The sequence below is a fragment of the Grus americana genome, chromosome 26 (assembly GCF_028858705.1).
Source record: "Grus americana isolate bGruAme1 chromosome 26, bGruAme1.mat, whole genome shotgun sequence".
In the NCBI taxonomy this organism is placed as follows: domain Eukaryota; kingdom Metazoa; phylum Chordata; class Aves; order Gruiformes; family Gruidae; genus Grus; species Grus americana.
In genome coordinates, this window is record NC_072877.1 from 5,053,602 (window position 1) to 5,067,942 (window position 14,341).

Sequence of the window (14,341 nt, forward strand, 5' to 3'; positions counted from 1 at the left end):
CGAATCATTAACTGGGGTCAAGGACCGGCCCCGCCACCGCCCCGATAGGTGCCCCGGCCCCCCCCCGGGGAGGGGCGGGAGCTGGGGGGGGGGGGCTGCGCAGCACAGGGGGTGTCCAGCTGTCCTGGTGGAGGGACGGGGACAGGAAGGGGCACCTGAATCCCGCGGGACGCAGCCCAGTCCCAGTGGGAAACGTGCTCATCCCCAGAGGGCACTTCACCATCACCCAGTGGGTGACGTCCCCACGCAGCGTCACGAGGCACATCCCAAACCCACGAGGGATGTTCCCAAGCCCACGTGTCCCCACATCCCCATCCCTCCACCCCCAGGCAGGGCTCAGCACCCCCAGGGAGCCCCAAGTGTCCAGGCTGTCCCCCGCACCCACCCCGGCCCAGTGCCAGTCCCCGATCTCCCTGCAATCGCCCCCGCAGTTCTTGCAACACCCCAGTGCAACCCACTGACGTGGGTCCCCGTGCCTGGCCTTGACCCCAGGACAGGAGGGACCATCACTGGGACACCCTGGGGCTGGGGACACAGACAGGCATTGGGGAACCTGGGCTAGTGGAGGGTGTCCCTGCCCCCAGCAGGGGGTTGGAACTGGATGGGCTGTGAGGTCCCTTCCAAACCAAACCAGTCTGGGATTCTGTGACTGCAGGAACAGCTCCTGCCCAGGGGCTGGCAACAGGGAGATGAACCACCCCCCCCCCCCCTTCCAGCTGTGGGGCCCTGATAACCCCCCCCATGCAGGGCTGGGGCACAGCCCAGGGATGTTTACAGCTGGTCCCATGACACTGGGGGACACACGGGGGCTCTTATCAGCTGCCCCAGGCCCAGCTCCCTCCCAGTGTGTGGGTCCAAGGAGGGGCAGGGCAGAGGCCATGGGGCAGCACATGATGAGGGACAGGGGCCACCCCAGCACCCCCCCACTTCCCCAAGCTCAGGGGCAGCACTGGTGTACGAAGGAAATCTTTATTGAATCCGAGGTAGCAGCAGTGAGGGGGGGGGGCCAGGGGCTGCTCCCCAGGGACCCCCGAGCAGGATGGTTGGGCAGCATCTGGTGTCCACACCACTACAGCGATGGAGGCAAAGCTGAACGCAGCACAGCCCACAACAGGGGGATGTCCCACAGCCCCCGGGCCCTCCCAGGAGGGGCAAGGACCAGTCCCAGTCCTTACTCAAGGAGGAATCACTGCCAGGGGATCTTAATTAAGTCATTAAAAACAAGAAGAGTGGCCTCCCATAACTGCTAATCTAAAGCTACAGCGCAGCAGGGGAGTCACCCCAGGGGCAGGCACAGCCTCACTGCTGCAGCCCGCTCTAGAAACTTAGCGCCAAGACATTTATATTAAAAAAAAAAAAAAAAGGATACTTCAGTGACAACACTACGCAGAACTGAGGAAGCCCCAGAGATGATGGCAGCCCCCATCCCGCAGTGGGACGAACCTCCCCAGCTCCTGGAGGGGAGGGGGGCAGCAGGGAAGCAGGAGCAGCACGAGCCCCTCACACCTTCAGGATGGCGTACTTGAAGACAGCCATGATGGCGGCACTGATGAGACCGGAGATGGGGACGGTGACAAACCAGGCCATGAAGATGTTGCGGAAAAGGCGCCAGTCCACCGCCTTCCTGGAGCGCAGCCAGCCCACTGAGACCACTGAGCCCACCTGCCCAAGGAGTCAGGGCACAGCTCAGCATCGCAGCAGAATGGGGCACCCACTGGGTGCCTGCTACCCCACTCCCACCCCACCGCCCTTCCCAGGGGTGCCCTCAGCCATGGGGCCAGGGGTCCTGCTCCAGCCCTTGGGGACACTGCAGACCCCAGGCAGAGGGAGGAGGGCGAGGAGCCGCTCTCCTGGAGCGGTGAGAGGGCACTGCAGAGCCCGGGTTCCCATGACCACTTGGCAGAGCCCAGGGATTCATCAAAGGGGTTTTGTTCTCCCAGAGCCTCCTGGAGTGCTGCCTCACCCAGGGACTCCCCCCAGCCCCGGGCACGCTGCTGCCACCCCGCATTGAGATGCAAATGGCAGAGCTGGGACCTGAAGGCCGGCCAGCAGCCTATTTTTGGGACCCCCTGCGCAGCTCAGCTGTATTAGCACCAGGATTTGGAGGCAGCTGAGCTCGCACCAAGTAGGCAGCATCCCCTCCTGCCACCCCCAACCTACCTTGCAGTGTGTTGTGCTGATGGGGAGACCAACATTGGAGGCAATCACCACCGTCAGGGCAGATGCCAGCTCAATGCTGAAGCCACTGCAGAGACAGAAAGTGTATGAGAATGCAGGCACCAGACCTCCCACGCTGCCTGGCACGTCAGGCTGGCTTAGCCCAAGCCAGACCTAGGACTGCTCTCCCCAAGCAGACCCTGCACAGCAGGGTCAGCTCCTCACTTGGCTCTCCAGACCCCCAGCAGCCCCAGGCTGACCCCCCAGGGAGGTGTTATGGGGCCACACACACCCCAGCTCCACCACCTGAGTAATGAAACCCCCCAGAGAGGAGCTCCAGGAGTGGGCTGCAGCTTTAGGACTGCCTGAAGCCTCCCCCTGCCCCAAGACAGACCTTACCTTGATGGTGTGATGGGAGTCAGGTCCTTCCCCATCGTCTGAATGACTCTCCTTCCCCAGACCCACAAGCCGATGCAAATCCCCACACCTCCGTAGAGCAACAGCCAGATGGGAGTTGCCACCTTGGTAGCCACATCGCCCGTCTGATAGACCAGGTAGAGCGCAACCAGGGGCCCTATGGCATTGCTGGAAGGGAAAGAAGGTCCAGTCTAGAGGGCCAGAGGCTCTGGGCAAGATGAGCACCAGCCCCAGTGAGCACCCCCACTGCTCCTGCCGACCCAACTGACCTGACATCGTTGCCACCATGAGCAAAGGAGCCAAAGCAGGCTGTGAGGATCTGCAGGAACTGGAACAGGAGGGACACCTCGGGTTTGTCCTGGTCATGCCATTCTTCCAGGGAGCTACTGCTGCCCTTCCGGTCGCTGACTCCCATCTCCACCTGGGCCGTGTTCAGATCCACGTCAGCAGCCGGGTGGGCATCTGCCACCGCATTGCAGTAGCTGGTGTAGCTGTCCATGCGGACCCTCTTCTTGGTGTCCGCCACAGGCCAGGTCAGCTTCTCCATCTCCTCCCCCTCCTTGGCACGGAGGGAGTCCAGGGGCATGCCGCAGATGGCCATGGTGTAGGAGGTGTAGCTGTTGTTACGCCGCAGGGGCTTGTCCCCCGAGTCCCCCATGCAGTCCCCCATCTTGGCCAGGTGCAGTTTATGCAGCAGCTCCTTGTAGAGGCCGGAGTCCTTGTGCACAGTGTGGTACTGGTACTGCCCGCTGGAGCTCAGCTGGTGGCCCACGGCCTGGTTGAACTGGACAAGGTTGCCATTGGGCAGCTGCACAGCTCCTGCCATGAGAGACAGCAGAGGTTTAGCACCCAGGGTACCTGGGCTGGGGTGCCACCACCCCCGTACCACCCCCCACCGCTCACCACTGTCGATGCTGGTTTCCTTCAGGTCAAGGCTGGGGAGCCTCTCCTGCTCTGGGGCCTCCTCCAGGTCCCCAAGGTTGAAGGAGACCGTCCTCTCCTCCACTGCTGCCCGGTGGGGCGCAGCCGACCCCACATCAGCAACGGGGCTCTTGGCATCTCCCAGAGGTGCCTTGGGCTCCTCATGGTCCTCCTTCGGGCTGATGTTCTTCTCCATCAAGGGGCTTTCAGAAGGACTGGATTTGATCTCTCCTGTGAAGGGAGGCAGCTGCCATCAAACCCCATCCCACCACCACACCCAACACCAGGAGCAAGCCCACACCCCTCACCACTCAGATTTATGGCAGCTAAATAAAAATTTATAGCTTCCCCCCCCATCCTGAACTTCGGAAACTCCCAGGGAGTCACACCTTCTCAGGCACAACAGCCAAACTGTCACAAGCCAGCTCATCTCCTATTTTTAGGCCCCCCCCACCCACACGGGGTGTGGTGAGCACCGTCACAGGGCTTTTATGCCTGTTCTTTCTCTGGCAGAGGTTCCTTTTTGAGCCATGTTTGTCCCATCCCCATTCCCAGCAGCCGTGGGATGCTCTGGACCTGCTTCTGGGGCAGTTGGTTGCGACCCCTGAAGCCAATGGGAAGGTGCCCAGAAGAGCCCAGCTCCTCTGCCAGCCCATCAGCTCCAGCCTGCTGGGAGGACTCGCCCACCTGGGCTCCTCTCCAGCTCCCACTGGTGGGTGACAAACCCAAACAGGAGCCAGTCTCCACCTCCGAGGCCAGCCTGGTTTCCTGTCCCACTGGAAGAGCCAAGCCAGCAGCACCAAGCCCTGGAAGCTGAGGCTGTTACTCCCCCTCTACCGGGAAAAGCATGTTTTCTCCAGGTGAAAACATGAGGTCAGCTCCTTCAGACAACACAAACCACCTCCTTGTCACAAACACGATCATTTCCCAGCCAGTTTGCTTGCTGCAAGGGCCAGGCTGCGACATCCAGCCCCTCACCCTGGCATCGAGCCCCTGCAGAGCCTGTCTGCCCCTGCATCACCACCTCCTCCCAGAGATGCTCTGGGGCAGGCAGGCAGCCTCAGCAGGCAGGGGAGCCTGTCTTGCAGGCAGGAGTTAAGCCAAAGCTCGAACAGCTGGAAGAATGTCAAGGGCAGCCATAAAGCTGTTAGTCACACCCCAATTACACCAGTCTGACAAGGACACTGGTTATCCCCTCATCTCCAGTTCCTTAAGTGCCCCAGACTGCACACAAAATTTATATGCAAGACCACACACGACTCTAGGAGAGCTGCCTGTACTTTTCAGGAGGCAGAGCTCGGGACTGCTCTTTTGGATGCCTTTCAATAGAGATTTTTTTTTTTTTGCTACAGGGAAAGGATTTCATCAGCTTACACAGCTTTAAACTTGTGATCTGCATCTGCCAGGCCAAAGATTGATCAGCAGGTATGCAGAGGATTAAAGGTTACACCGGTTAACATGCAGGTTGTCTCCTGCCTCCTCTTTTTCTATATTAAACAGTGAAATCACGCTGTTTAATATTCCTCGAACTGCAAAGGACAGCAGGCAGAGATCGCCCTGCTCAGAAATCAGCTGCCAGACACCGCTTGGCAGCACAACGGCTCCTCCAGGGGTATTTTGGGGTCCCAGGGAGCAGCTTTCTGGTGCTGCTGCGGGTTAGGAGCACGCAGGGTCCAGCTCGATGAGACGTGCCCCAGTGACTCAGGGTTTGCAGAGCAGCTTAAGTGATAACGGAAGCTGAGGATCCCTGCTAATAACAGCCCTGCGGCTAATGAGATCTCCCGCTGGGAAGAGAAGTTGGTTAGTCCGAGCATGCCCTTCCCCAAAGGATTGCAAAGAGAGAAGCGTTACTTACGTTCAATTTTCTTCTTCATTCTCGGACATACAAAGAACCAGACGACGAGAGCACAGACAACAGCACTCCCCGCCGAAATTAGGAGGATACCCCACAGAGGAAGTTTGTCAAAGCCCAGCACTAGGAAATAAAACAACGGATCTTTGAAAACCTCTGGGCAAAAGCCTCCTCGACATATGACTTTGCTCTTCCCAGCACGGGGACTCCATCACCTGCAACATCCCTGAGCTAATTCGCCTGCCAGGGAGAAACAGCATCAGAAAGCTACCGCTGACCACACTGAAACCAAGAGCTTAACCCACACAGAAGCCCCCCCCCCCCAGGTTACAGTCTCCCCCATCAAAAGCTAATCTTTCACATGTGCAGACACTTTCCCCTCCCTCCCACAGCCAAACCCGATCAGGGACCAGCATGTGCCCTGAGCAGGGACAGGATGCTCCTCGCAGCCCTCGTCTCCTCACTTGCTGCAATGTCAAAGAAAAAAAAAAAAAAACAAAACCACCCAGTACGGCTGCTGCAGCAACAGCGCCGCTTCCCCCGGTCAGGGAGAGGACACGCAGGACCTGGGCTGCTCCCACCGGAGAGCCCCGCATCTCCGTTAACTCCTCCAGCTGCTGGGGGAAGATGGTTCTCCTGCTCCACGAGTCCCTAGGAACTTAAGCTCAAGTTTCAAGGCATCTGAGGTGTTACGTGACCTAGTTTCAAGCATTCTCACATGCAGCGTGACTTTTAGCACAGGTTTTGTGTTATACAGCATGCTGCAGCCCCACATTGGAGTATCAGGTGCTTGCGACCGCTCAACTCCTGCATTTTCTGCTGCAGGCAATAACTTACTGCTCCTAATGCACCACCAGCAACATTGCAGCTACTTCACCCACGCACCTGACTATTTGCTTACGCCAAGCCTGGCTCGCTGAAGGCTACAAACCCCGCACTGGAGTGGCACAGAGCTCACCCAGCCCTCCTGCAGCTGAGCACTCGGGATAAACAGGAATCCGCCTCGGGGGTGCCAAGTGACAAAGTGATCTCAGAGCAGCACCGCTGCTGCTTTGCAGCCCCGGTGCCCCCAGCAGCATCACAGCAACGCTGCCTTCTCCCCATGGCTGGAAAGCCAAGGGAAAGGGAAGCTGACATCCCTCCAAAATTTTTTCCAGCCACTGTTTACAGAGAAAACCCTGCAGAGCCAGCGCCGACTGCCCTCATCCCACCTCCAGTGACTCCTCCACAACAGGAAACCCATGCTCAGACCGAAAACAGCTCACGCCGAGTCACCCCGGCGGATGGAAGTTGCGGAGCCTTTGGCTCCGCAGGCAAAGCCATTCTCCCCTGCCAAGCCCTCTCCTCGTCCTGCCCACGACCTGTCCCCCTACACAACAGCCAAACAAGCATTTCAATTTGGCTTTTCAAACTGAAGTACAAACTCCTCTTCTCAGGACAGGTGCCAGCTCTTTTTGCCAGGGATAATTAGTTTATCCTTAGGGACAAGGTGAATCAGGAGGCACAGCCTCCATCCCTGCTCCTAGCCTCGCTACCGGCAGCCTGAGGAGTCTCTTCAGCAGCAGCCGGGTACCTGAGTTTTAGCACAGGTAAGAGAAGAGAAGGGGAAGTCATGTTATCTGCAAGTCCTGTGAAGTCTAAGGAGAAAGGTCTGGAGGGGTTTAGTTTGAGCAGGTCTCTTTGGTTGGGCAACTATCTAGCCCAGAACTCAGCGCACGCTAGCCTGCAGCCTTCTGTAACCGGCACAGGCCAGCCGCCTTCTAGGAGATTTCAGCCCTGTAAAGCAAAAAAGGGGTAAATCGTGCATTTAATGGAGGTTTTGTAAAGAATTTAAAAATTAAGGTTCAAGTATTCTGACGTGTACTTACGAGGTGCACCAGTATACATGATGGAGAAGAGGTTGATCCCCACAGTACAGGCATAGAAGATGGGCAAAGCTCGCAAGCCGTTGGGAACGGGATCTGCCTGCAAAAGAAGGATCAGTGCTGCGGAAAGCCAGACCTCGAGGCTTGTGCAGCAGCCGAGGAGCGGCCCAGCCAACAGCCCCTTCCCAAAAAGGGGTTTGTGTCTTCAGTCAGCTGCTGACAGCAGCTCAAATACCACGCTCCTGCCAGCCCTGCCAAAAGCCGGAGCTCCCGACAGCTTTTAGAGAATAACCCATGAGGGAGTCTGAAGAGCTGCCACCGTCAGACCCCCGTGGTGGGCTGGGGAGGGGGCAGAGAGGGTGGCAGAACTCCCACGAGGCTCCCCAGGGCAGGACCAGCCGAGTGTCTTGCCACTCCCAAGGCTGGAGCATTTCATCTGCGCCCGCAGCTGGGGGCTGCCTGGCTCCTGAACCCCTCCTGAGGCTCCCCAGCCTGCAGACCTCCCCAGCCTCCAGCTGCACGGATGTTTTCTTTCAACTGCCCAGGCACTCTCAGACAAAACCATTTGTCAGACAAAGCTTTTACCTCTTTCCAGCTGACTTGGACAAAATAAAAAAGTCCATTACTCACAAAGCAGCTTATTTGACCGCATACCTGCACAGAGAGGCCCTCACCCAAGCAGCAGGAGAACTTAATCTCCAGCGCTGCCCAGCAATTGGGGTCTAGCGCTGGTACAAACACGCTGAGCATTACCAAATGCTGAGCAGGACGGAGCAACCGGGCTATTCAGCACCAGAATGAAGCGTGACGGGGCCAGCCCAGCTTTGAAAGGCCAGTTACGCAAGGTTACTCTGACAGCGGTGACGCTGAATTGTTTTAAAGGGCTGCCAGGTAGAAACCAGCAGCGATAAGATCTTAACATCTCTCAAACCAGAAATAGTTAGACCCAACCCCTAAAATAATTTAAGTTAACCTCAAATATGCAGAAGAAAATGCCAGAGTTCTTCTGCGCAGCCAGCTGGGGACCCCTGCTCAGGGCAGACAGCGTCCTGCGCTCCAGGGTCATCATGTCAGGAAGATGAGGTCTAAAGCTGCCACCTCCATTTCCAGCACCTCTGGGTGCCCAATCCTTCGTCCTGGAAGCCTTCTGGAGGCTCCCGACAGTGGGAGCATGTCCCTGGAGCCAGCCCGAGCACCCCTTGGTTTACCTGGGGCACCAGACAGGAGGAAAGCGCAGTTTCCACAGCACCAGGGACAATTCTGGCCCTCCTGGCTTTAGAAAAGAGTCATTCCTGCCAGCTCCTGCCTTCACCTGCAGCCTGACACAAGATGAGGTCCAACCATGCACCAAGACTTTAGGAAAAGCCTGGCAAGAAGCTCTGATCTTATCAATCCTGGGTGACTTCACTACTTGGAAACTGCAGCTGTTTCTGCTGAGGCCAGGCAGGACACTCCTGGCCCAGATGTTTTGGAGAAGGTGAAGCAAAGCCTCCTCACCTCCCAGGCTCCACTCTGTGGAACAGCTACAGGTCTAGTTCTCCATCCTTTCAGCTCCTCCTGAAGGGCTCACCCAAGTGTCAACACAAGAACGGATGTGCCTGGAGAAGCTCTGGTGCACATAAGCCAACGACCAGTCCAACAGGCAGACGAGGGAGCACCCGCAGCCCCAAGGTGCCAGAAAACAGGGTGAACAGCCCTTACCTTACGGAGAATGAACCTCTGGACAAGGAAAAACAGGATAGCAGACATGATGCCCGAAAGAAGGGGTGAGATGAACCAGGACAACACTAGGAGAGAAGAGGCACGATCAGCATCCTACGGCCAGAAGGGGAAGCCCAGGGTGCTGATAGAGGCCACGCACAGGGGTGGTCTCACAAGCTGGACTTACCGATCTTTAGCAGCTCGGACCACCTGACACCTTCTTGCCCCTTGGCCACCAGCGAAAAGCCAATGGTTGCGCCAACAATGCAGTGGGTACCAGAAATGGGAAGCTTTAAGAACGAAGCCACCAGCTGCCACACAGCAGATCCTGGAAGAAGAGAAACTTGGTGAAGGAACCATCACTGAGGCACACTGCCCTCCCCCCCCCCCCCCCATTTTGACCCCCCCGTTCCTCACCAAACATGGCACTGATCGAACCCGCCATCAGCAGCTGCTGCATGGAGCTGTACATCCCCACGTCGATCAGCCCCTTACGGATGGTCTCGCTGACTTTGGCTCCCAGGAGGACGGAGCCCACCGTCTCAAAGATGCTGGCCAAGACGCAGGCTTGCCGGAGGGTCACCACCCCCGAGCCCACCGCCGTGCCGAAGGAGTTGGCCACATCGTTGGCGCCGACGGAGAAGGCCAGGACGAAGGCGATGATGAAGCCCAGGACCAGCATCCAGAGGAAGCCCGCCATGGGGGCAGAGGGCACCACGGGGGTCGGGTCCATGGTTTGGGTGGAGGGGAGCGGGGCGAGGGATTAATAAATTAGGTATAAAATTAAATAGGGGGTGGGGGGAGGTCGCTATAGGGCACAGGGGGGTTCCACCGTCCTACGGGCCCGCCGGCCGCGGGGGCTGGGGGCCGAGTACCGCGCCATGGCCTGCGCCGCTCTTCATCCTGCGGGAGAGACGGGGCTCAGCGGGGGGGGGAAGCACCGGATAACGGCCCTTCCCGCGCGCCGGTAACGGCCGCTCCCGCGCACGCCGCCGCCCCCCCTCCCGCCGCCATGTGCCCGCCCCGCCCCCCCCCCGCGCCACCGCTCACCAGCAGGGCCGGGCCGCGCTCGCCGGGAAGGGAAGAACCGGGCCCGCTCCGCTCCGGGGGGGGGGTCTCTGCTCCTGGGGCGGGGGAAGCTCCGCTCCCGCCACCGCCCCCGCTGCCTCCCACTGGCGCAACCGCCTGCCGCCTGCCGCGCTTTAACTACCTCCCGCCGCCCCACGTGACCGCCGCGCCGTTTCCCCCCCCCTCCCGCCGTACGCGCGGCACCGCCCGCGGCGGCCATTGGTCCGCTCGCCGCCTGCGAGGGGCGAAGCCGCGCCACCATTGGGCAGCGCCCTGCAGAACTCCCCCCCCCCTCCGCCCCGGGTCCCGCCCCACTAGCTGCCGCCCCCCGCGCGAGCAGCCCGCCCCAGCACCACGTGCGCGCTCACCGGCGCCCCGGGCGGAACAGAGCGGCTGCGGGCTCGGCTGGGTTCGGCTGGGCTCGGCTGGGCTCGGCTGGGCTCGGCTGGGCTCGGCTGGGTTCGGCTGGGTTCGGCTGGGCTCGGCTGGCCTCGGCTGGCCTCGGCTGGGTTCGGCTGGGTTCGGCTGGCCTCGGCTCAGCTCGGTTCGGCCTGGTTCGGCCTGTCACAGCCCAGCACCGGTGCAGGCCGGGCCCTGGCACGGTCCGGCACGGTCCGGCACAGCCCGGCACGGCGGTGGGCTCGGCTCAGCCCAGCATGGTCTAACACAGTCCAACACAGGCATGGGCTTGGATCCAGCACGGCCCTCGTGGGTGCGGGCTGGCTTGGCTCCGGCACAGTCTGGCACTGGTGTGGCACGCCCTGGCACAGGTGTGGGTTCAGCTCCGGCACAGTCTGGCACAGCCCAGCATGAGTGTGAGCTGGCTCGGCTCCAGCACCGCTGCAGCCCAGCGTGGGTTGCAGCCTGGCTCTGGCATAGTCCAGCACGGCCCAGCGCAGGTGTGGGCTGGACTGGGCTCTGGCACAGCTTGGCACGGGTGCGGACTCAGCTCTGGCACGGTCCAGTGCGGTTGTGGGATTGGTTTGGCCCCCACACAGTCCCACACGGTCCGGCACAGATGTGGACTTGGCTCTGGCGTGGTCTGCTTTGGGTCCATTTGGGTCTGGCCCAGGCCCGGCATGGATCTGGCACGGTCCGGCACAGCTCTGGGCTCAGCCCCAGCATGGCCCCGGTGCAGCACCGGCCCAGGCTGCACTGGACTCGGCTCTGGACCTGCCCGCATCAGGCACAGCACCGGTACTGCACCAGGTCGGGGGACACGGAGCCACAGACCACCGGGCTGGCACCGTGGTGCCACTCAGCGCTGCTCCGGGCTCTGAATCGGCATCACACCCAGGCCTTGTGCCGGTACGGGCTGGGAGTGAGCACCCAGCAGCAGCACCAGCCCTGGCAGCACCCGGCCCGGGGGGGCAACCGCCTCGCCCCAGCACCAGGGCAGCCCAGGCTGCCGCCGGCAAAGGCCCCGTGCGGGCACTGAAGCTGGTTCCCGCCAGGACTGGCCATAGCACCCGCAGCCGGGCGAGTGCAGCCTGAGGGATCCCGCAGGGACTCGGGAGGTTCATGGGCCCCACCGGCCCCCGCAGCGTGGCCGGCACAGCCGGGGGGGCACCCGTGCACACTGCTGGTGCACATAACCCTCGTGACAAGCGTGCGTGCACAGCGCCCACGTGCACACGCACACGCTGGGCACGCACATGTGCCCCTGGGGGGGTCGGGCCTCGGGGTGACCATTGCCCAGCAGGAACCGCGGCTCACCAGGCAGAGCCGTGACATCCCAGCCCTGGGGCAGCGGGTCAGTCCGGCACAGGAAGCAAGGGTGTCCAGCCGGAGGGGCTTTGCCAGGGCACGGGTCAGCAGCTCGGTGCTGGCCGGGGCTGGTCCGTCGTGGAACGTTGCACCGCAGGGGCCGCTGGTGACGTGAGCCTACGGATGGCACCCAGTGGGGGGGGAAGCAGCTGGGGTGCCCCAGCCCTGCTGCCCCCACGTCACCGGGCCAGAGTCCGTCCCGTGTCCCCACGGGCCCTGTGTCCCCGGCCACGTGCGGTGCTGGGTGCACAGAGCTGCAGCATGGCCCAGGGCAGGCCTGGGGGGTGAGGGCTGGGGGGGGGATGTGCCTGAAGGCTGGGGTCCTCTCAGCCCTGCCAAGGTTTTAGCAGGGGATGACCCCACCCTATCCCTGTCCTGCACCCGTGTCACCCCCGGGTGGCCCCATCTGCCCCAGACAGGCAAGTCTGTGGGGGAAACTGAGGCAGGAGCCCCTGGGTGATGCTGGGAGGACCCATGGCCTGGGCCCGCGGGTCCCAGACCCCTGCACCCCCAAAGCTGGGAAGGGACCCAGGTGTGTGGGTGCTCCTGCAGCAGGGCTGCCCCCCAGTAGCAAGAGCCTGCACCCCTGCAGGGGTGGAGGCAGCCCAGGGGTGCAGCATGAGCACATGGGGTGCAACTCCGAGTACACGTGGGGTGCAGCATGAGCACATGGGGTGCAGCTCCGAGCACGTGGGCTGCAGGTCTGAGCATGCAGGTGCAGCGCAGAAGATGTGGGGTGTGGGGCCAAGCACGGAGAGGTGCAGCACGGAGCATAGGGGGGTGCAGCAGTGAGCACACGGGGTGCAGCAGTGAGCAAAAGCGGGTGCTGGGCCATGCACATGGCGAGCAGCACCGAGCCTGCGGGGTGCAGCACTGGGCACGCGAGGGCTGGTGGGTGCAGCCCCAGCTCATGGGGACGGCACAAAACAGCACAGGGTGCAGCACCGAGCGAGCAAGCGTGGTGCTGGGCTCAATACACGAGGTGCAGCGCCGAGCACGCGGGGTGCAGGGCCGAGGACGTGCTGGGGAGCGAGCAGGCGTGGGCGCCTCTCCGAGATGCCTCCGGGTGAATGCATGACGCGTGGGGACCCAACAGGAGGAGCCAGCAGTGCTGAGGGAGCTGCATCTAGATTAGCTTTGCGTGGTCACGGGGACTGGGAGAGCTCGCTGAGGACGGGAAGAGAGCAAATACCACTCCTGTCTTCGAGGAGGACAGGAATGAAGACCTCGAAACCATGTGGTTGTATCAGCAGAGGTCTGGTGAGCAAGACTTTGGGAACAGTGCCATGAGATCAGGGCAGTGCATGACCTCCAGGATGGCATCTCCAAACCCCAGTGACCCCAAGACTTCATTGACTGGCGTCACCTGTGGAAACTGCTGTTTCTGGAGAAACAGGAAAGCTCGTATATGTATCAACATCCCTATCCATAGCTGTATGAACAGGTTATGGGCCAACGGCTGTGGGACAGTTGTGTCCTGGGCCTGGCTGGTGCAATGGAAGTTACGGGATCTCACCTGAAAGGCGGGAGCCCTATGCCGAGATCAAGCAACCTGGGCTGGATGACAGCCCAGCAGCCACCACCGCTTCGCTACGCCATTTGTCCCGTAGAGTGGCTTGCAGAGGGACAGGGGTTTGCTGTGATGGAGACGTGAATGACGTGGGGAGAGGGGCTACCACGCAAACACAGAGCCAAAGCAGCTCAGCAGCAGCACCACCGGGATACCAAAGCACAATCGAGAAGGACAATCCCTGTGTGTCCAACCAGCACTGGGTGGGGGAACTGGGTGAAGGTGCTGGAGCGTGTCCAGAGAAGGGCAACGAAGTGGTGAAGGGTCTGGAGCACGAGGCTGATGAGGAGCGGCTGAGGGAACTGGGGGTGTTTAGCCTGGGGAAGAGGAGGCTGAGGGGAGACCTGACCGCCGTCTGCAGCTACCTGGAAGGAGGTGGTAGCCAGGTGGGGGGGTCGGTCTCCCAAGTAACAAGCGATAGGACAAGAGGAAACGGCCTCAAGCTGCGCCAGGGGAGCTTTAGATTGGAGATGAGGAGAAATGTCTTCCCAGAAAGGGTTGTCAAGCACTGGGACAGGCTGGCCAGGGCGGTGGTGGAGTCCCCGTCCCTGGAGGGATTTCAAAGACGTGTCGATGTGGCACTTAGGGACATGGTTTAGCGGTGAACTCGGCAGTGCTGGGTTAACGTTTGGATTCAATGATCTTAAAGGTCTTTTCCAACCAAAACGATTCTGTGATTCTATGTTGCCATAACCTCGGACCTGCAGCAGCTCCGCTCCTGCAGCTCCCCTCCCTGAGCAGTGGGATCACAAGACTTGAGGCAAGCGGAGCAGAGGGAGCTGCTGGGAATCAACCCAGGAACTGCTCCAGCTGTGCCCTTTTCATCTACAAACCCACAACAGGCTGCACCCACCCCTCTGCCCAATAACACAATCCAGTCTGTAAATCCCGTGCTCGATGTGCTGGCAGCAGTTTGCCTTTCCAAGGCTGCAGTCTCTCTGCTGGGTGCTAAGCCTTCCCCCGAAATCCTCCTGAGCATGGCACGTTCCCACCTTGCTGCACGTTCCTGGGAGAGGAGCTGTG

At 60.8% G+C, this 14,341-nt stretch overlaps 1 protein-coding gene across 1 annotated transcript; it reads right to left on the reverse strand.

Annotated features, from left to right (window-relative positions):
* Window positions 1-950: 950 nt before the first annotated feature.
* Window positions 951-10,135, reverse strand: SLC20A1 (solute carrier family 20 member 1). Its single transcript, XM_054804418.1, has 11 exons — window positions 9,964-10,135; window positions 9,331-9,816; window positions 9,101-9,241; window positions 8,914-8,999; window positions 7,216-7,312; window positions 5,351-5,470; window positions 3,478-3,726; window positions 2,844-3,393; window positions 2,557-2,742; window positions 2,161-2,245; window positions 951-1,662 (listed from the first exon to the last, which is right to left on the reverse strand). Exons 2-11 carry the CDS (start codon window positions 9,644-9,646, stop codon window positions 1,501-1,503), a joined length of 1,992 nt encoding a protein of 663 aa, XP_054660393.1. The 5' UTR covers window positions 9,647-9,816; window positions 9,964-10,135; the 3' UTR covers window positions 951-1,500.
* Window positions 10,136-14,341: the final 4,206 nt, after the last annotated feature.